Source organism: Onychomys torridus, chromosome X (assembly GCF_903995425.1).
Source record: "Onychomys torridus chromosome X, mOncTor1.1, whole genome shotgun sequence".
Taxonomy (NCBI): domain Eukaryota; kingdom Metazoa; phylum Chordata; class Mammalia; order Rodentia; family Cricetidae; genus Onychomys; species Onychomys torridus.
Window position 1 is genome coordinate 132,527,952 of NC_050466.1, and position 21,845 is coordinate 132,549,796.

At 49.3% G+C, this 21,845-nt stretch overlaps 1 protein-coding gene across 1 annotated transcript; it reads right to left on the reverse strand.

The window, feature by feature from the left end:
* Positions 1–18,446: 18,446 nt before the first annotated feature.
* On the reverse strand, positions 18,447–19,982 carry Mageh1 (MAGE family member H1). The gene has a single exon (XM_036174791.1). It carries the CDS (start codon positions 19,615–19,617, stop codon positions 18,961–18,963), a length of 657 nt encoding a protein of 218 aa, XP_036030684.1. The 5' UTR covers positions 19,618–19,982; the 3' UTR covers positions 18,447–18,960.
* Positions 19,983–21,845: the final 1,863 nt, after the last annotated feature.

The following is a 21,845-nucleotide window of genomic DNA, read 5'->3' on the forward strand; positions in this document are numbered from 1 at the left end:
TATGTGTGTATGTATAATATTCATATTGTGGACTTAGGGTTAGAATGTGATTTTCTTGAATTCAGAAATGTGCATACTGACATCCATAAAGATCAACAAAGCAGTTCAAACTCTCTGATTACTGCTGTATGTAGTTTGTATTACAAGGCAGATGATGTGGAGTGAATATGCTTCCAACTCTTCATTTCCCACAGAGGGAGGTGTGTGATCCCCACTTCTTAAAACTGGACTTTACACATGCATCCACACACAGACATGCACCCAAACACATAGCAGATTCTACCCAAGCACATCTGTGTGCCTCCCACATACAGACTTTGAAATTTGGCTCAGGTAGTACCTCATCTCACCCCTAGATATGGTATTTGATGCTGCACTCTGGAAAGATTGTCACCCCCACCTTTGGGAAGGAAGTGGGTCTTCAGGGACAGAGCAGCTGTTAGCCACAAGGACTTTCTTGGTGAAAGGATCCTTTAATAAGTTGCTGTTGCCCTGAAAAGTGTCCTGACTATTTTGGAAAAGGGTACCCTCCTTGTGACCCTGAAAAACCTATGTGTGTCTTGATGGCTTCTCTGCTAAACTCAGAAAAAAATTTCTGCCACCTGGCTTTTTCTTGCTGGGGATGCCTGTGAGAGTGTGTGCATATATGTGCGTGTGCATGCGTGTGTGTGTGTGTGTGTGTGTGTGTGTGTGTGTGTGTGTGTGTCTGTGTCTGTGTCTGTGTCTGTGTGTGTGTGTGTGTGTTAAAGTACAGCACAGCCAATTACCTTACCCTGAGATGTACACTATGATATATAAATATCTTGTTTGTCCTTCAAAGGCAATGACCATCAGCGGAGCCAATTTAAAGAAGAAGGTCTCCATCAAAGCTTAGGAAGACATTCCCTTCCTTCCCTGTGTGTGGCTTCTTGGTTGTGGAGGGTGGCTTCCTCTGTGTGCTGGCATCTGTGATGGGAAGGAGGCCTAGAGTCCTGTCCTCAGGATATGTTTGTGTTCCATTTGCTGTTGTTTCCACGACAGGGCAAGGTTGCTATTCTCCTGTCCTGCCGTCTGGCCCCCAGCCCCTGCCGGCCCCCTACTGTCCTGACATTTGAAGTGTTTTTAAAAGTTTTGATAATCGATTATGGAAATTTCAAACCCAAGGAAGCAGAAAGTGTGCTAACAATGTAATCAGTGCATCTCCAACTGTAACCCATTCAGGCTCAAGAGTCATCGGCTTCAAACAATCATTAACTTTTTTTCAATTCTTGTTCTCAATCTTTTTCCTCCCCCATCCGTCCAATCCCCGCCTCCCGGGCCCCGCTGAGGAGCCAAGTACACACATCAAATCCTTTCCTCCAGGAATCAACAGATTAAGGACATTTTTAAACCTACCCTCCGAACCAGAGCATATGTCCAGAAATGAGCAGGAGTTACTCAACATCACCCACAGTCCACTCCTCTCTCTAGCCCCCAGTTGTCCCAGGAAAGGTTATCCGGGGGATGTGAAGGTCTATGCCTGTTCCTGTGGGTGCTATGCCAGTCAGATTCTCAACAAAATTCCTTCCTTTGTTGGAGGAAAGATAAGCTGTTTTTGAGAGGGGAAGGATATCTCCCAGGGTCTTGGTTTAGTAGGGCATGTGGGGGATGGGAGGAGTTAAGGATTCCCTGTCTCATGAGCCTGGGAGTTGCTTCTGGAAGAGCACTGCTTCTCCTATCTGAAGTGTGTATTTACACACTTTTTTTGTTGGCCTTAGTCAGCCTGTTTTCAGTAGGTGAGCAAATAGAAACAAAGGGCCCCAGCAGGACCACGTGCCTTTTACTGCCATGTGGCGTGGTTCGACATTCCCCAGTGCATACATCTCTGTCTGAGCACATTTTACTGGAAAACACAAACCAGTTCTAACTGCTCTTGATTGCTTCCTTCTGACCCCTCAGTGGACCAGACTGTGATAGATCCCGTGGGGTGTGGTGATGATGGGATGCAGGAGGACTTTACCTCAATTCTAGGGACAAAAAGACAGCTCAAATATCACTTTAAAATTCCACAGATCTACTACATATTGCCTCATGACCTAAAGGGCTTAGGTTTTTCTGGGGGATCACAGGAATACTTGACCAGTGGATACCAGATGCCCACCTGGCCTGGGAAGCTCACTGCCTCTGCCTTTGTTTACTCAGAAAGGGAGCAGTGATGGTGATGGTCCCCACAGATGTGGCTGCCAGGGTTGGGCCATGTCCACAAGCAGCTGGATGATGGGGACACCTGTATTTACATGAGAAACACGGTTTACCCTTCTTCTGCATGGATCTTTGGTCTTCCAACAGCCCTAGGGGGTGGACAGTATGTGTGCTCCCTTTAGGAGTTGGGCCATGCTGGGGATGGGGAGGGGGAGGCCTTTGTGAAGCAGAATTCAGTCTCCAACAGAGAAAGAGTAAGGCAAAATTCTTTCCTCCCATAGGAAGGTTTAGCAGGATTCACATGAGGTGGGAAGGCTTGAGGAAAAGTAAATTAGGGAAGGAGGAGGGCTGAAGGATGAGAGAATAGAGACTGAGAATGGAGGTGTGTTTGGGGGAGGTGGAGGCTGGGATACTGGGCCAGAGACAGAGGCACACAGGGAGAAATCTGTTTAAGTCTGAGTGACCTCACCATGTGTTCATGAAAATGTTGTAAGTGGATGTGTAGGAATGATGCAGTGTGTGTGTGGGGGCTGTAGCCGCCCAATATGGAGCCCTCAGTTAAAGCAGGGAGATGATAGTTTACTGCAGTCTAGCTGAGAGATGCCACATGGACTCATACCTGCCCTCCCAAGCCCCAAACCACTCCCATGTCCTCTGTTAGGAGAGGTTAAGACTGTATCAGAGAAGATCCGAAAGGTGCCCCTTTGCCAGGGACCTTGACAAGCACATTGTAAACTTGGCATGGGGACACAGCTCTATAATCCCAGCTCTGGGGAAGCAGAGGCAGGAAGATCAGAATTTGAGCTGCATCGTGACTTCAAGGCCAACTCAGGCTTCTTGAAACAACTCTCTTCCATCGATGGGTCCACACAACCATTACCATTCCCTCAACCAAAAAGCACTGCCCTAGTTAGCCTGTATTCTCACACCAGGGTTCAGGGGCCATCTCAGAGTTTGGTGAGCACAACTCATTCATCCTGATTAACTGACAGGGAATTTGGAGTGGCTCAGTCTAAAAATGGGTCGGACAGACACACAGGGAGTCCACGAGACAGCCATGTGCTGATTGGACAGAAATTGTAGAAATTGTACACGTTATTATTTGATATAACATCCATTCAAGGAGTGTGTGTGTGTGTGTGTGTGTGTGTGTGTGTGTGTACGTGTTTGTGTTTGTGGTTCTTCTTGGCAATTCTGTAAGAGTCCAGTGTCTGAGACATACAATGTGTGATCTACTAAGTACACAAAAGCTTGAGTCATGCTTACAAATACTGTTGTACTGGTGAGTGTTCATCTCTCCCCGGGGTTCTAATAAATGCTCTCGAGTGCAGTTAGTTTAGGAAAACACTGCATATGTCTTCTGCAACTATTCTAGGTGTGGGTAGTGTAATAGGAAGTTGTTGGCAGGAAGGTGAGTTCTCCAATACCCCTAGACAGCAGCATCCTGTGTTCCAGTAGCCATCCTTGAAGCTCCTGACCTGAGAGGTGCTTCTTCCTGAAATCAGTTTTTTCTTTCCCAGTGCATTCCTCTGCTTCCCTGGCTCTGTCACTGCATGCCCTCCATGCTTTCCATGAAGAAGTCAGTTAGGTTGGGATTGGGGTCTGCCCCAACTCAGTTTGGCCTAATCAGGACTAGTGACAGCTAGGAAAGTTTGGAAGTTTGAAACACTAAACTTGAGGGTGGAGTACCATTCTGCCCCCAGACAGCTTCTGATGAAATATATTAAGGCCCGTTGCTATAGGGAATTTCACACTGGACACTCACATTGCAGATCACCTCAAGTTCATGCTGAACACTCTCCATCTAGCCCCATTTTCACAAAAGTAACAGTCCAATAAGGAAGCAACACCCAAGTGGCACAGACATATCCTCAGGACCAGAAGGCTAGCACTCAGCCTGAACTGGACCCAGAAGTTCCCCTGCTGAAAGTGACTCCCTTCCTCCAGGCTCCTGATTTCTTCATGGGGAGGAAACCCCGTAAAGAGACTGTAGAAGTGACACAGTTACTTCAAATTCAGTGGCTACTGTGGAAGGGACCGCAGATCCTTTACCTATGTAACTGATCCCCTCTGGTTCCCACTGGAGGATATACTTGAAATGAAAGAGTCAATGTGCAGAATTGTGTCTTCATATCTGTGCAATTGCAAAAACAGTAGGAGTGAGCTATGGGCTTCAATCCCTTCCCATGTGCCAACTTTTGCTGAAGTTGTAAGGTCCATACCACTCTAGTAGTTTGAGAGTTCAAGGAAACGCTGTCTGACACAAGTTCATCATTTGAGACGATCTGAGGACAGACAGGGCAGGACCCTGTAATAGTGCATAAGAGCCAAGGGCAGCTTGGCAGTGGTTGAACAGACCTTTAATTCCAGAACTTGGGACTCAGAGCCAAACAGATCTCTCTAGTTTGAGGACCGCCTCGTCTACACAGAGAGATCCAGGACAGGCACCAAAACTACACAGAGAAACCCTGTCTCGAAAAACCAAAGAGAGAGAGAGAGAGAGAGAGAGAGAGAGAGAGAGAGAGAGAGAGAGAGACAGAGAGACAGAGAGACAGAGAGAGACAGAGAGAGAGAGACAGAGAGAGAGAGACAGAGAGACAGAGAGACAGAGACAGAGAGACAGAGACAGAGAGAGAAAAGAATCTATTGTGAATAGAAGGAAATGCCATCCAATCTCCACTTCAGGAGCTCTTACTGACTTAATGCTCATTTTCTTATTTTATCATTCATTCATTTATTTTTCCATTGAGTGCAGCTCATGCTGACCATGTGTTCAGAGGCTGGGGCACTGACAAACTTCCAAAGGCCACATTCCAAAGAAAACTGACTCTCCCTATCCACAGCAGCAATCAGTTGCCTATAGCTGCTGGTCTAGGGATGGAGTCCCTCCCACTATGTGCTGGAATTCCTTACTGGCTTGATGTTGTCCTGGTTCCATGTAGGTGGGCAAAGGCCATGTCATGTCCAGAGGACAACCTTTCAAAGCACCCTGTTCTCTGGCTCAGATAGTCTTTCTGGCACGTCTTCTGGGATGTTTTCTGGCCCTTGAGTGTTTTTCAGGTGGGGTGTGGTGCAGGGTTTATGGAGGTGTCCTCTGTGTGGCTGAGCACTCAGAGTCTCTCATTCTCAACACTTTGAAGAGTGATGTATCTCTCCACCAAGCAGTACCATTGCCACAGTGTCGAGAGCAGCACAAACATAAGGATAAACAGATGCATTTTTAGTGGACCGGGAGATAACAGAATGCTTTTAAAAGCAACATCAATAGGTTCTCCCTTGAGGCCTATGATTTCCTTGGCCATGGTTCTGACGCTAGTTTGCATACAGGCCCAGGCTTGAATTTCCTCCTGTGGAGCAGGCTCTCAATGCAACCAAGAGTGTTGGTTAGCCCCATAAATGACGTTACCAATGTTACATACAAGCTCTCTGTCTTGGCAGTTCACTGTGGTCGGATGCAGGGTGCTGTGCTGGATAGACTACTGATGTCTTCTTATTCTCACCCCCAGCCTCCCAAACAACCTGAACTGTGGGGCATTTACCATGGAGAGGTTCCTTTTCATCAAGATTGAGTTCTCTGTATCCTGCAAACAAAATGTGCGGTGTTTTCAGCAACAGAAGCTTGCCATCTAGTTATGGGGGCACTCCAGATCAATGGAAATACCCTGTGTTGTTTTGAAGCAGTCTAACTTAAAGAGTGAAGTAGTCCCTCCAGGCTAGAGCTAAAAGGCCTGTGCTTCTCTTTATACAAGAGTGTGGGTATGTGTGTAGTCTCCTGGTGCTTCTGTTTTTCTGCTCTAATCCATGACAGGAAATGTGCTTATTAGCAAATACTCTTAGAAGTTGAACCATTCAGTTAGCTCCTATTTTTTCAATTCATAGACTAAGTAATTATTGAAAGAGAAAGACACCCAAATTTTATGTATGCAAGGAAGAAGTCTTACTCAGCTATTATCTACATGAGTGTGGTCTCCATTCTGCTTGTCACAAGGTCGTTCAGGAAGTTACTATTATTACTTGGGAAGGAAACTGTCTCTGAGGACACAAGAGCTCCTGAAGGTGCATACAACACCCCCCCCCCATGGATGACTATCCTCTCAGGACTGATCTGGTTAGGCTGTGCTGTTCCCCATGAACTGAAATGCAAGACAGTGATTTCTGTCTGGGCCTTCAGCTCCCTTGAGTAATAAATATGCTTAGCTAGAGAGGTAAGCCAGTGAACCAAAGAAAGGATGTATGCAAATGGGATCAAAGGCAAGGACCATGTACTTTTTTGATTACCTGGGAGCTCAGAAGACAAGAAAACCCCATGAAATACAATTCATTTCCTAATGCTTGTTAGGACAGGACCTACATCTTCAACAAGTTGATCACTTTAAATTTGTTGCTTGGGAAAATTGCTAACAGTCCTGTGTAGCCGGCATTAGCATTGATCCATGTTGCAGGAAGTGGTTGGGCATAGAGGCCAACCTGGAGAAGTGTTGGAGACATTCTGAGCTCTTCCTGCACTCTATCAAGTAGGCTGTGTGAAGACTTCCTAGTCAGGCTTTTTCCTGGTGTGGGACGCACCAGCAAGCCCTCAGTGGGTTCCTTTTCCCAGTGGGTTCCATCAGCCCGATCTCCTGAGGTATACATTTGCACAAGATGGTCCCCATGCTGCTTGGTTGGTGGTGGTGCAGTCAGTCCTGATTCAGGTCGGGAAGAGAGGTTGAGATTAGTTGGTCTGAATCAAATTGGTCAAGCTGGATGTCCATGTGTTTGGGTTGTGAGCTGCTGCTGTCCTCGGAGGCCGTCTACGTGCCAAAGCTAGAGCCTGCCTGTCGAGTACAACTTGTACAAGGCCTCCAGTGCCTACTGAATGCAAGAGCTCTGGGGAAGTTTCCCCACTAACTGTGGACACTTCCTGGAAGCACCTGTTGGGCTCTCAGGCCCTAAAGGTGCCTCCCTGACAGCCACTATTGTAACATGCCACTGTTATGATTTATTATCCATAACCGTCTGATTTGTTCACCTGATTCATATATCGGCATATCTGGGGTCCCAAAATGCTTTTCTGATGAAACTTGCTCTGGGGTGGAAAAAGTCTAGCAAGGTCTGCCCTAGTGACATCAGGCCCAATAGATGGCCAGTGTGCCTCCTCTTGAGTACCACAGTGTGTGAACAAAACAGCTTACTCTCACTGCTCACAGTTGTGCATCACAGAATAGCTCACACGCTTGCACACGCACAGTACATGATGGTGGACACGATCTAAACAGGCATGAACAGATGGGCGTCCACCGTGTCCCGTTTAATTACACTCTAGCCCAAGTAAAAGGCCTGCTACCTTGCCTGTCACTCTTTTCTTCTTGTCACAGCAGGTACAGGATACTCCAGGGACTCACTGCACACTCCTCTGTCTTGTTTTCTGGTGGGAATTCTGAAGCCTGTTTCCCATGATAACATTGTCTACCTTCGTCATGCAGGCCAGTGTCCAGCTGCTCATGCAAGGGGGTTGCCCATTCGGGAGCAGCACAGAGAATGATCTGAGAGGCAGTGGCCATTTTCTGACCGGGGCAGCTGTGCATTTTGGGCACCAGGAAGTGGGGTCTTTGTTGTCTGGTGTTCTAAGGTGGTATATATGCCACCATCTCAGAGTACCTGCTACTGAGGGAGAGGAACTATACCCTCCCTCTCACATTTCCTCCCTCTCAGAGAAGCAGTATGGTGGAGGTGAGAGGAAAGGAAAGGAGGGAGCCAGGAGACAAGGACGAGAGGCAGTGGAGATAAGCAAAAGGAAGAGCAGGGGCAGGAAGACAGACAGACACAGATAGAGAAAGATGACCACAGCAGAGCGTCACAGCTGAGTCTTGTAGGATCCAGATCACACCAGTCAGACCTTGTGCCTCCTCACTGCATACTCCAGGCAAAGCTAAGGGAAGCAGGCCAGGCTTAGGATCCCATCTTTTATTTTCTCTCTTCCTCCAAAGAGCAATCATTTGTTATTCACTGGTAAAGTCTACTCAAGCATCTGTGTGATTCCATGTGAACCTGTGTGCCTGAAAGGGACTAACCGTGGAGGATGATTTCCTCAGTGACTTATGTGAATGGCAGCAGCTGGAGGTGCAAAGAAATCATTACCATCCCTTGGAGGGCGTCAGATGGTTCTGGAATCCTGCCTGTCTTTGTGTAGCAGAGACTGCATATGAGTGCTTGCAATGTGCACCTCCACCGTACCTGTGAAGTTGCAGATTGGTTTGATGGCACACTAGAACATGGGGTATGCTGGTGTGGTGATATTTTGGTGGCCAATGAGCTCAGCATACCTGAATGTATGTGAGATGCTAAACACCCACCACATTGGGACACACACACACACACACACACACACACACACACACACATTTATAAGGAATTGGGCTCTGATGATCCTCTACTTCAGAGTACCCCAAAATGTGTAAAGTGGCTGTCTGTGGCTATGGGGACTCGGGCATCCATTTTCGAGGAGCAGGTCATGTGTCCAAGGATGGCCTGGAAGACAAAGTGAGGTATGAGTGTTAGAAGGTGTGGAGTGTTCTCTCTCGGGGCCCAGTACATGCATGTGAGCACTGTCAGCCAAAGATCTTGGGTCCCTTCTCCTCTTGTGGAACCAAGAGAGACAGGACCGCCAAGATGGGAGAGCTCCTAGGCCAACGGGAGAAGGGAGATGGGGTGCAGGGCAGGAAGCCAAGAGCAGCCATGTCAGGAGCAAGAGTGAAGCAAGTCCTCCACATGCAGCTGGCTCCCAGGTTTCTGTCAGTGCCTCGGGGCCCACAGTGAGAGGTCAGATATAGGTAATGGATAACAAGGAACTGGGCTGCAGCCCAAATGTAGGGAATGAGTGTGAGGAAGCAGGTGCTGCCCCAGAGCAGGAAGGGAAACAAGTTTGGAGAAAAGGGGCCCCCCCGGACCGGCTGGACGGTGTGTGACCTCCATCATACCTCAGCTTGATGATGGGCAAATGAGGATGGCATAAGTCCCCGTCTGTGGGGTGGGGACAGTAGCCAGCAGATGGCAATGTGCCGACTGACTCCAGGCGTGAACTCTGTGCAGATGAGTCTGTCTCTGCTGAGGGTTTTATCTTTTGGCTTATCTTTGGCCTGCAATACAGTCCCTGGAGGCAAATAGGACTTGTTCCCTGAAGCATAGGTGAAGGGAATTCATTGTTTTGAAACCTCAGGTGCAGAAATTAGTGCTGGAACTGCCCGAGGTGAGGACAGATGTGTCAGCTCTGATATCTTCTGCCCATCCACCCAAGCAGCTGTTTCTCTGGACCCCCATTCTTATGGGTCCCTATGAGTAAACAAGCATGGGGCATCCCTGTCTGTGTGGTCTGTGTGTGTGTGTCATGTTTGCTTTGGTGTGGTGTGTGTGTGTGTGTGTGTGTGTGTGTGTGTGTGTGTGTGTGTGTAGGGGTTGTGTGATGGTTTTGTGTGCCTGTGGTGTGAGTGTGTGTGTGAACTAACCTACATGTGTATCTATTTCAACTGCTGCAAGTGACATGACCAAGTTTCTGAGCCTCATCGGCATCCACTGATGTTAGACACTCTCCTAGAGTGTCTCTTTCTAACTTTCTTTTCTGGGTTTTTTTTTTCTTTTGTGCAGCCGAGGACGAACCCAGGGCCTTGTGCTTGTTAGGCATGCACTCTATCACTGAGCTAAATCCCCAACCGCTCTTTCTAATTTTTATCCTGTAGCTTATCTGAAGTCATGCTATTGTGGCTGCGATATGTCAAGGAACAGCTGTGACTCCCCTAGAACTGAGGGAAAGCTGTGACAGAGATAGAGAATGGACAGTGAGGCCCCTTGGGATCAGCCTGGCTGACGGGGCCACAATGTGGCTTCAGCAGAGTTGAGTCACCAGTTCCCAGTCAGTACACTGTGAAGGATGGTACCATCCCCACTGGGTCCCTGGGACAAAGATAAGAACAGCCTCTGGGTCTTGACCCTCGTAAAGGATGGGCCAACACTGAGAGTCTCATGGTCTCTGTTACAGGCTTTTACGAGGCTCTCTCAAGGATCCTCCTGATGACCTGTTGGATAGTTAGCACACACAGGAGCCTGCTTAGTGGCATGTGTCACTCTTTGGGACCCTCCCAAACTCAAGTGTAGGAATCTCTATCATGCAGGACAGCAATGATAATAGCTCCGGCTGCTGGCAGGGAAGGGCTGCCATCCTTGTACAGAATATGGGGACGAGGCTTTAAAAGGATGTGAGCTCGCACAGTGGGAGTGTGAGTATGTTTGTGTGGCTGCTGTTTTAATTAGCTTTGGTATAGTTTTCCTGTGTAAATCTTGAGGCTGTCAGCACAAATGTTAGCCTAGGCAACCCGTGTTTGTGGGAATAGAGCAGTATTTTATACCTCCCTGGTTTCAGGGCGTGTAGACCCTTGGTACCATGGTCAGGAACTTTGCTAACACCGGTGGGCTACAAAGGCACATCCAGCCAGGCCTCCCTTCATCTAGATGAAAGGCTAGTGGAGCCCAGTGCAGAGGCCAGTGCCTCCTGTGGAATCCTGCTGCCTTGCCCAGTGTCTACATAGGTCTGAGGGACAATGCACATTTAGGAAGGCCTGTGTCACCCGCCAGAGTCTTTCTGAGGACAAAAATCAAAAAGGGACCTGGGTTTAGATGTCTTAAGCAGTTCTCTTTGTTCTAATAGTCCACTCTTCCTCTGATTGGTTCTGCAGAAGTACCCATCTGCCAGTGACTGATGTGAGGAAATGAGTAAGTTTCACTTCACCACAGAGTGAGAAGCCTCAGTGAGAGATGAGGCTTCTGAACCTTCCTAATACTCCTGCCCTTCCCACACTTCCTCACGGTCTGGTGACTCCATCCAGAACACTATATTCCTAGCTACTCCTTAACTGTAATTCTGCTACTGTTAGGAGTCGTGATGTCAATTCCTGATTTGCAGGATATCTGACTTATATAAGACCTCTAAGTGTTTGTGACCCAAGGGTTGAGATTCGCTGATCTAAGAGTTGTTCAAGGTCTGCTGGTATTATTCCCAGCATGTTCACACCTGTGGAGGCATTGCTCATTTTTTGGGACATGTAAACTAAAGAGGCATGTGTTAGTTAATTTCAAGAATGTGCCTAAGTTCTCTGGGGACTGGAAACCCTTGTCCAGGGCTAGCATGCTCTCTCAATGTGCATACTTTCTATCGACTGCCATCATCAGGAATTCTGAAGCACATACCACTAGCCATGGCTGCTTCTCCCCAGTGCCCAGCATCACACATGTCCATGGCAACTCCTGCTACCCCAGGAAACACTTGGCCAGGGGCTATGACAAGTCCCGCAGAATCTTAGAAGAGTCCTTCTGTGATTATAGGGAGAGACATGTTCAATCACGACAGTTAGGGGGAATCCAGACCAAATAGACACTGAATGTCCAAGTGCTCTGATGAAGGGTTTCCACATAGAGCTTCACTCTCATTTCCATACAGGATGGTAGCTAGTCACAGAAAAGGTGGTTTGTGTGACTTGGAAGAGATGACCTGAAAACACCACACACACACACACACACACACACACACACACACACACACACACAGAGACACACACACAGAAACAGACACAGACACACACACACACACAGACACACACACACACACAGACACACACACACACACACACACACACACACACACACACACACACACACACATCTACCTCTCCGTCCTGGGAGTCTGAGAATGATAGGCCTTGTTCTTCTGTCTCAAGTATGTTCCAGCCACACCCTCTGAAGCTCAGAGAAGGACACTGGTTGGGCCTGCATTCCGAGAAACCAGCTGCCCAACTTGTCATTAATGCCTGGCTGTCCGTGCACCTGGAGCTCTGTTTCTCCCATGGAGATTATTTCCTGGGTCCTGTCAGGTGGGATCACTCTTTGACACAGTTTGGTGTGGAGTGGGCAGGTGATAAAGTGAAAGTCCTTCACCTGCACACATTAAAATCCCTAAGGAGAAAACTCATGATGTGTGGTCCAGCTGGAGCAGGTAAAGGGCCTTTGGGTCAAATGTCAGAGTGAGGACACTTCCGTGTGCTGTTCTGTGCTGTCTGTGTGAGTGGCAAGCTTTCAGAGGTAGGGACTGATGCAAGGGAGCAAGGTCACTGAGAGCCTGGGCTCCTGAGCCTCAGGCGAACAACATGCCAGCATACTGAAATTGCAGTGTTCTCTAGGAAAGTGGGGCGGGTGCCAGGCCTAGAGACTGTGGCTTCTATGGCATCCCTGAACGCTCGGGCTTCATAAACTAGGGTGTCCATATGGCTGCAAGAGCCTGGCGGTTGACAGTGCTGCCCTTTGATTTTGCTGAAGGACTCAGACTAGGCTTCCAAAAAGATCTGGGCAGACAGTATATTGGACTCTGGCCTTCAGTCCCTTCTCCCCTCTGTTTCCCCTGTCTCTTACGTGGCCACACCCTCCTCTTGTGAGCAACTCTCTACCTTGAGAACTGGGCATTTGGGATATCACCCACATTTGGGTCCTTTGAGGCAGTAGCCATCTCTTGGGTACCTAAAGTGTGCTTGGCAGTTATAGATGCTCAACAGAACCTGGCACAACACATGGGCTACAGGCTGACCGAAGGCAACCATGTTCATTGGTTCCAGAGTGCCTGCACACCTCTAACCTGTCCAGATCCTGCCACTGGGCAACCCTTGTATGTATGTTCGAAACGTGCCCTTCTGCACTTCTGAACTCTCAGTTCAGCTCTGCCACCCCTGTGCCAGCAATGTTTCCCCCCCTAAACACCTTGTTCTACACAGGCTTCTTTACCCCAAAGTCAGCCTTCCGTTCACCCCCGTCTCCTTCCTTGTGACCTCCTTTCCTCCCCTCCACTACTGCAATACTGTACTTGGCATGCTTATATACTCATTGATCCGCTGCTTCCATTATCTCTTAAACCTCTCCAGATCAGGCTTGTCGTCCAATCCTGCGATGAAGTTGATCTTACACATGTTGCCAGAGACTTCTGTATGGCAAGGGGTAATGGCTCCTTTTCTGCCCCCTTTCAGCTTTGTCCTTCAAAGTAGTGTGGTCAGTCTCCTCCTGTTGACAGACCTTCCTTCTTATGGCTCAGAGGGGACTCTTGGTTTTCTCCTTCATGCCTTGTGTCCCCTTCTCCAGCTCCTGAGCAACTGTCACTTCTCCTTGGTCCTGTCATGCTCAGGATTCTTTCTTGTCTACCGACGTTCTCCATGTACAGTCGACTGCTACCCCCCAGCTTAGCTCAAGCAAAGGTGTGGCCACCTGCACATCTGCAGCACAGACCATTTGTGCTGGCTTCTTGTGGGTCACAGCTACTGTCATCTGAGAAGAGGGAACTTCATTTGGGAAAATGCCTCCCTGAGATCAGAATGGAGGCAAGCCTGTAGGCTGTTTCTAATTAGCAATTGATGTGTAGTGCCCAGTCCATTGTAGGTGATGCCACCTCTGGTCTGGTTTATATAACAAAGCAGCTGAGCAAGCCATGGAGATCTAGCCAGTGGGCAGAACCATTCCATGGCCTCTGCATCAGTTCCTGCCTCCAGGTTGGGGCCCTGCATGTGTCCCTCTTCTGACATTCTTCAGTGAGGGGCTACTATGTGGAAGTGTGAGCCAAATAAACTGGTTTTCCTCCCCAGGTCGTGACATTTTATCATATCATTACTAAACCTAACAAGGACAGCATTCAACAAATTCCAGAGTTGCCTTTGCAAGTACTTACTCAGTTCCCACAGGTACCAAGGGACATCTGGATTCCACATGCGCTGTCTTCAGTTTCTGGTCACCTCTCTACCGGTATCCCCCATTCTCCCCTGCAGGCCTCCCTATCCCTGGCCTTGCTGACCACAGCTCTGTAACTTCCCAGAGTAGAGGAAGTGGGGTAGTGGAGGGAACAGCCAGAATCAGGCTCGCTCCTCCTTGCCATGTCACATCCAGTTCCTCAGGAAATCTGTGGAGGTTCCTTGAAATGAGGAGAGGGTCTTTGCCATTCCCACCATATAGCAGTGCCCATCTCTGGCCTGGCTTCCTGCCTGCTCCTTGTGCTCCCATGCCCTTTCCTGCAATTGCTCTGTGCTGAAGACATTGGGTCATGAGTGGTCCTACCAGGTGTGCCAGGCCACGCTAGGCACACAGTGCCTCCTCCTATCCAGGCTCACATTTCATTTGCAGACATGAGGAAGGTTCCTTCGAATGCCCTGCTTGTTGCAATGGAAGTCAGTGACCTGTTCTTGCCTCTCATTTTGTCTCCTGTCCATTCCCTTTCAGCTCAGTGTGCCTCAGACATGTTGGCCCTTCTGCTCTTAACTAAGTGTGGTAGACCCTCGGGCACGAAAGCATTCATTGTTCCTTCTTTCTAAACAATCCTTCCTTTACATATCAGCAAGGTAAACCGCCTCATCTTCTTCCTTTCTTTCCTATACTACCACCTGCCAGGCAAGTCTATCTTGTCTTTCCTAAACTGTTGAGTCGAACGCTCAGGGCCAGCATTTCCAGTAGTCTGTGCAGTCCCACAGCGCTGAGGGCCCTCCACATCTGCGGTACCACCTGCAGCCAAGGTGACCACCACCGTCTTCTGTAGGCTGACTCCTCGCTGGAAAGATGCTCATCTGGTTTTCTACTCCTTTGCCACTACATGCAGCATTCCTGGAGAGCGGGAAGTTGTGATTTGTTCTGCCATGTACCACACAGGTAGACCGGAACCATACCTCCACTAACACGTACATAGTGTGGAGTAGCATGAATTGTTAGAGCACCCTGCCAGGGAAAATGAGGCAAGCCACTTCCTTATGGGGAACTAGCAGGCAGAGCTGGAAGCAGGAGGCTTCTTTATTGCATCTGGAGAATGGAAGGCGCTGGGCACCTCTGCTGCTTCTGCCCCACACATCCCGAGATGACAGCAGGGAGGGTGCCTTGACCTTATTTTCTGACCCTTGTAGTTGTGCTCCAGCATGATCTTTATTGGTGAAATTATTAAGGCCACTCCACGTAGTTAAAAGGGAGGTTTATTTCCTGGGGTAACTTACAAATGAAGGGGTAGGTTGCAGGGTCTGGCAAAGGTATGGCGCAGTCCGGAGGTGTTCTCTGGAGAACTCTGCTCGATCTACCTCCTGTGTCCAGGGTCCTGGAACCAAGAGAGCCCTCCTCTGGATCCTCTGTCTTCCGTTTCCTCCTCCGCCCTGCCTTGTGGGCGTGACCATTACCAAAGCCTCAATGTGGGTTGGAACTTCCAGGCCAATGCTGGGATGGCTACTACAGATCTTCTTTGCTATGACACTGGCCTTGATGACTTTTGACAACAGAGGCCTCCTCCAAGGCTGTGTGGAACCCTGGTGTCCTACTGGAGAAGTCCATCCTTGGAGCATTGGGATGCCAAGTTCATCCTTGACTGTGTCTTGTTTCCCATACAAGCCTGCCACGGACCAGTCTTAGGACACCAGGGGCCTGTGGCAGTGGTGTGCACTTCTGCTGTTGTCAGCCTGGCCTGGAGACCCCTACCTCAAAATTGCTGCTGGCCCATGTATTAGACACAATGCATGGAAACAGCCCAAGGAGTACCTGGCATCATTTAGGTACTCAGTTGGGGCCAACTCAGTACTCTTGCTAGCCTTGGCAATCCTTCATCCCTGTCCCTTTCAGTCTCTCTCCTCCTCCCTTTCTCTTCTCTTAACAAGACCTTGTTCCCTAACCCACTGGAGTGTTCCAGGACCCAGGTGTTCACCCCCTCTCCTTCAGTCTTGCAAATTGAAACAGCAGCTTTCCCACCGATTTCTTGGAAAGGCTGCATGGGCGGGTCCACTTTCGCCTTCAGGTTTACTGAAGCAAGGCTCAGAGTTTGCTGTCTCATCTCCCTGGAATTCCAGGCTGAAAGAATGTGTGGATGTTACAGTGAGCATGCTCTTTGCCTCGCCCTCTTCCATGAGCCCCCTTTCCTTCCTCTCCCCCGGCCTCTCACTCATCTCACAGCCACTGGGAGCCTTGCCCTCCCTCACCTTTTACTCCACCGAAGGGAGGGTCACTTTGCAGGACTTCAACAGTGTGGTGGGAGGCCCGAACCTGCAGGGAGATGAGCCTAACCCCTTGAAGGTTCCACCCCAGGGCCAAGCAGGCCACCCAAGCCTTGCTTTCCACATTCAAGCTGAGCAGAGCCTCCTGCTCAAGCTTTTGGGATTCCAGCAGCAATCTGTGGTACAGTGCAGCTGGAGGCTTACTCCTGTTCTTTCTCCCCATGCAGGGACTCTCCTGCTCTGGGGTCTTCACCAAGCTTCTTGGCCCGTACACAGCGATAAGCACATTAGACATTTGGATCTTTGTGCCCAAGAGAGCCATCACAGACTCAGGCAGGTTTTAGATGGCCATAAATCACATCTAGCCCTGAGCTAGCTGGCACTTCTGTAAAACTGGTTCATTGGTCATCATGGCCTGGGAGGGACAAAATGTGTCCCTCCTCTGGCATGCAGAAGTGCTGAAGAAACCTCTGTCTGCCACAGGCTCTCCTGCTTCCTCGCTAACTTTCCTGGGGTGAATGACTGCTGAGCGGAGCCTCCGTGCAAGGAGATCAAGTGGACCTCCCCTTCCATGGGACTGATGGCAGGGGGCTGAACCTTCACATTTTCTTTGAAGTCAGAGACCCTGTGAGTTTGCACTGGTAAGCCATAACAGATGGTGGGGTGGCCTAGAGAAAGGAACTCTGGGAGTGTGGAGAGGGACCTAGGATCTTGTCTCAGGCCTGCCACTTCCATGGCTCTGGCCCAGAAAGCCTATTGCTGACCTCCTTGGATTCCCTGGCTGCCCACCTCTTGAGGGAGACTGACACACATGTACCTTCAGGGCCAAGTGACAAGCCTCTTGACTGTCTGTTGTGGGCTTCTCGGGCCCTTCCTGCACCATTGAAGGTGCTCACTGTATGTGTTGGGAGCTGCTGAAGCTTACTTACTTCATGGGCTCTGCTTCCGGTTGAAGTCTTCTTAGCCTACACACTGCTGGCTGTGAGTTTGGGCTTTGCAGGAAATGGTCTGCCCCCCTGCCCTGCACCCAGTGACTGGGCCTTGTAGTCAGCTACTGGCCAGGTGAAATTGTAGTGGAGGCGGGCCTAAAGTATCTTGGTCTCTGTGGTTTGTGTGGCATGCCTGGGTCAGGCACCTGTCCTTTGTGTTCCCCAGAAGAATAGTGCAGTCTGCGTTCTTAGTACTTTCCTTGTGGTAAATGTGGTCAGCTCTAAAGCTAGAGAGTTCTCCTACATATTCTCAGCCAGGTAGCAATGAGAATGGGGAGTATCTCCACATCTGCAGTTTCCACCTTACCTCAAAGGAAATCCCAGTATTACCTTGATCCCTCAACCCACACACCTGCACAGACAGGCATACACACACACACACACACACACACACACACACACACACACACACTGAACATTTTGAGCATTGTACAGTGTAACACCTGAGAAACTTGTAAGTGTCCCTACTGTGAAGTGACAGGTTGAATCTCCTCTCAGGCTCCTCCCACATGCTGAAGGCCAGATGTTTCAGTGCTTTTCTCCCAAGTGTCCCAGGGTCATCATGGCTATTCATGATTTTATTATCCCTGCCTTATGTAAGCTGTGACATCCAGCTTGTGAGGCACTGGCTCTCTTCCCTCTTCTCCTTTCTTGCTCTCTACTTCCCCTAACAGTACCTGGTCCATTCATTGAGGAATTTCTTCTTCCCTGAATTTCTGTGTTGCCTTCAGTGACTCCAGACTTACTCTCACCCCAATATTACCTTGAGAACTCAGACTGACATAGCCTCTAGAATTTTCCTATCGTCCCCTCCTTTTCACTTTGCGGGTCTCCACAGCTACCTATTTTTTTCCTGCTATCCTTCTCTCAAGACAATTCCTGTGTGTCTTTTATTTTAATAGTATTGTAGAAGTGTTTCCAATCTTTGCCAATGGCTTTTCTGTCAAGGTGCATTAAGATTCAAATGACACATCCTATACCAAACAAAATATTATGATGGTCCTTCTTCATCTCTTCTATGTTCTCCAAGTGGTCCTTGGTTTCCCATACATCCTATGACACCCTCTTTTCTTGGTCTATCCCCCCAGGTGATGTCATCAGCTTATCTACCTTCTCCTTTCTTCTTAATGCTCAATCTCTACAACACTTAGTGCATTTCCTCTTTTTCTCCTTCCACACAGTGTAGAAGTTTCTTGGAAACTTGGTGCTTGCTATCTGCTAAGGACTGTTCCTAGAATGAAAATTTGAACCTCACTTAACAGGTGGACAATAAATGAAGAAAACATACTATTTACTCTGCTTTTATTTATGCTATTTGCACAGTAAGCATATCCACAGATGTGTTTCTTTACAAGACATCAGACACAAAGGTAAGACAGAAAGAGCCTGTTATATTCCCTCATTCCCATTGTACTGGTTATTCCAACATTTCAAAGAACAGCCCCCTTTCCGTGGTACAAATCTGTACAGCCCACAACATGACAGAAGGCCTTCATTTAATAAGGTTAGCACAGCTGTTGTAGCAAATGTCAATGACAGGAAAAAGAACATAAACATCTTCTCAATTATTAATTTAAACATATTGTGGTTCTTAATCAACAGTGTTATAAAATGAATACAAGATTACAATATCTAAAGCAAACACTATTTCGCACTTTAACAATTAGCACTGATCACAAATACCAAATACAGTGCCCTCCCCACCCTCCACATCATTTTGATTTTAGGACCCTGCCTATCTACTCCATGGAGTACTTTGGATTCTCTTTTCCACTCCTAAGGGTCTGCCTGGGATCTGTCTATGGAGTGGAATAACCCCTAGCACCCGAATTGAGTATAGCCTCAACCTCTGCATCATCATCCGAATCCCAGTCATAGTTACATGGCCAGTCTTTGGAGCATCGGTTCCGAACTCTTGCCACAAAATGCATGACTTTCAGCTTGCTGGACTCCACGTGTGCTCGAGGGCCCCAGAAGAACTCATACTCCACCGGACTGCTGCGGGGCACTGGCTTATAAAGCAGATACCCTCTGCGAACAAACTCTTCTGTAACGACCTTCTTCGGATCTCCAAAGATGCTGTGCTGCCTTCCAGGCTGCATCCCTAACTTCCCCAGGACTTTCCACACCAGGGCCTCCTTGGCGCTGTTGCCCATGATGAAGATGAGGGCTAATATGGACATGAGCAGACTTTTCTTGGTGCCCTGGAAACTGCTCCGGGTAATAGGCTTTTGCACTAGGGCAGTGCTTGAAGCTTCTTCAGGTGTAGTGGAGGCCTTCTCCGGGGTGTTTGTGTCTTCCTCGGGGCCGCTCAGGTAGTCTTCGGGTGTGCTCGGGACCAGAGAAGCCGCCATGGGGGTCTTAGAGGCCTCTGAGGCCTGGATCTTGCGATTGTTGCGATTCTCTTCTGCTGCCTTTGCGTTCCGGCGGCGCCGACTCTTCCGTCCCCGAGGCATGGCTCCTGCCAAGCGCTCAAAGCCTGCAGCAGTTCTGGAGAAGGCGATCTGCAGCGTCAGAGTAAAGTGATTATCTTACGCACCGGGAGCTGCCGAACCGCAAACGCCAGCGGAGTCTTTGTAGCAAGGAACCGGTCGTTTCGGCCACAAAGCCCTTCCCCTGGAAAGCAGACTTGCGCAAGCAATCGCCGCCCGCACTGGCCTCAGCGCCAAGCGCGCGAGAAACCGGAGCAGCGTTGGCCCCGCCTCTGCTGCCACGCACACGCCGAACACCCAAGAGGAAGTGGGACGCTCCCGCACAGGAACTTCCGCTCGCCGAAAGGAAAAGGAGCGGGCTGCATTTTGGGTCCCACAAGGGTAGATAAGACAGCTAAGGGTTGGCGGGGATTTGTCCTGTGCGCAGGAGAGAAGAATCTCCGTATTCTTTAGGCAGGTGCACACGTTATCCTATTGGTTCATAGGTTTTGGCAAACAGCAGGCCCTTCCATTCTCACCAAAGGCGGGCTGAGAAGGGTGGGGGAGGGGCGCGGCGGAGCATAGTCTTGCAAGGGGTCAGCTGACCCCAGCCCTCCTTGGCTGGCTTGGCTTACGCAGCACATTCATTCTCCCGCCCGGGTTTCAGAAGGCGTTTATGTGTGGCTAATTAATTCGTGGGCCCATGAGGGACCTGAATAATAGACTTAATGACCAAAGCGGTGGGTGAGGGGAGGAGATGGGAGTGCAGGGGCAGCTAGCAGCGCTCAAGAGGCGCAGAGCCTGTACGTGTTGGCCTGGGCAATTAAGCGGGGCAGTGAGAAGATCAGACCTAGATTTGCGCAGCCTCACAGAGGGCCAGAACACTTCCTGGCAGGCCACAGAGGAAGCAATTAGAATAAGAAGCAGCTGGATGAAAGTGAGCTTTAAGGCTGTTGCCATGGGGACCGAGAGACAGAAAGGCATTTGAAGGGAGACCACTGGCAGGCTTCAGACAATGGATGGGATGGGGAGCAGAGAGATGGTACAGTGCAGTTGGGTCTCAGCTCTCTAGGCCAGCGAGCCAGCACACCTGCCTTGCCCTGTTCCCCGGGTGCACACCCTGACCTCTGTCCGCTCCTTCTTTTTGCTCAGATTCCTCGGCCTGAAATGCCTCCCCTCCATTCTGCACTAAGTTCCACCTGCTCGCTCCCAGGCATCTTCCTCGCTCAAGTTGATTTGGGCCTGCCCCAAAGAGTAATGAGTCAGTCCTTACTCCCCCAGGGGAGGCCCCACAGCTAGGCAGTCTGCTTTTCTTGTGTCATCTGAAGCGTGAACTTGCTCAGAGCCTGGCTCCCCACCCCCACCGCACCCCCCTTTAAAGTGGATGTAACTCAAGTACTGGCTTCAGAGGGTTGTGTGAATGCAATGAAAAGCCTTTTCTGCATAGTAAGCACAGGCTTTGCCTCTAAGTGTGTTTCAAGCAGCGGCAGGTGAGAGTGGCATTTAATAAATGCATGTTGAAGGAATACGTGATGGAGAGGATTTTACATGGGGTTTTCTAAAGATGTGTTTTAGTCTGTGTGCATGCGTAGCAGAGGGCGTGGGATCCCCTGGAACCGAGTTATAGGTGGTCGCGATCTGCCTGATGTGGGTGCTGGCAACCTAACTTGGTTCTTCTGGAAGAGCAGCAAGTGCTCCTAACTGCTGAGCCATTGCTCCAGCCGCTCACAGGCGCTCCCATTTCTTAAAAGGCAAATGGATACTTTGTGCTTGTTTGGCTAGAAGGGATGAAACGTGTGCTTGACGGTCTCAGTCTGTAATCCTACTGGGGAATGACCCTGTGGGGCTCATGGACTTTGACATCTCCCAGCTTTTGGGGGCAGTTTGTGGAATCGGATATGGCTTTCTCTAGTGAATGAACTGTGGTGGGGCAGTGTGTCACTGGCAGCAGGATTGCCAGCAGAATGTCACCCACCCACCCAGTGAGGCCCAGACTCCTGCATCTGTGGACAAAGGAGATGGCTGCTGGGGAGAAACAGTCACTGAAATCAGAGCTGGGCACATGAATTTGGGGCCGATTTGGGTCAGTTCCAAGCCCTTGATGAGTTTATTGACTATCCCAGTCCTCTGACTTGTTCTATACAGAAAAAGCTGGTCTCTCTGGCATTGTCTGTCCAGCCTGCTGTCAGTCTATGTGGAAGTTACCACTTCATACTAGTCATTTTCCAGTTTTTTCTTTCCTTTTATTTTATTTTTGTGATAACAATATAATT

Excerpts from the sequence above, each read along its gene's own strand:
- Mageh1 (XM_036174791.1), bottom strand. The coding sequence starts at position 19,617 with ATGCCTCGGGGACGGAAGAGTCGGCGCCGCCGGAACGCAAAGGCAGCA.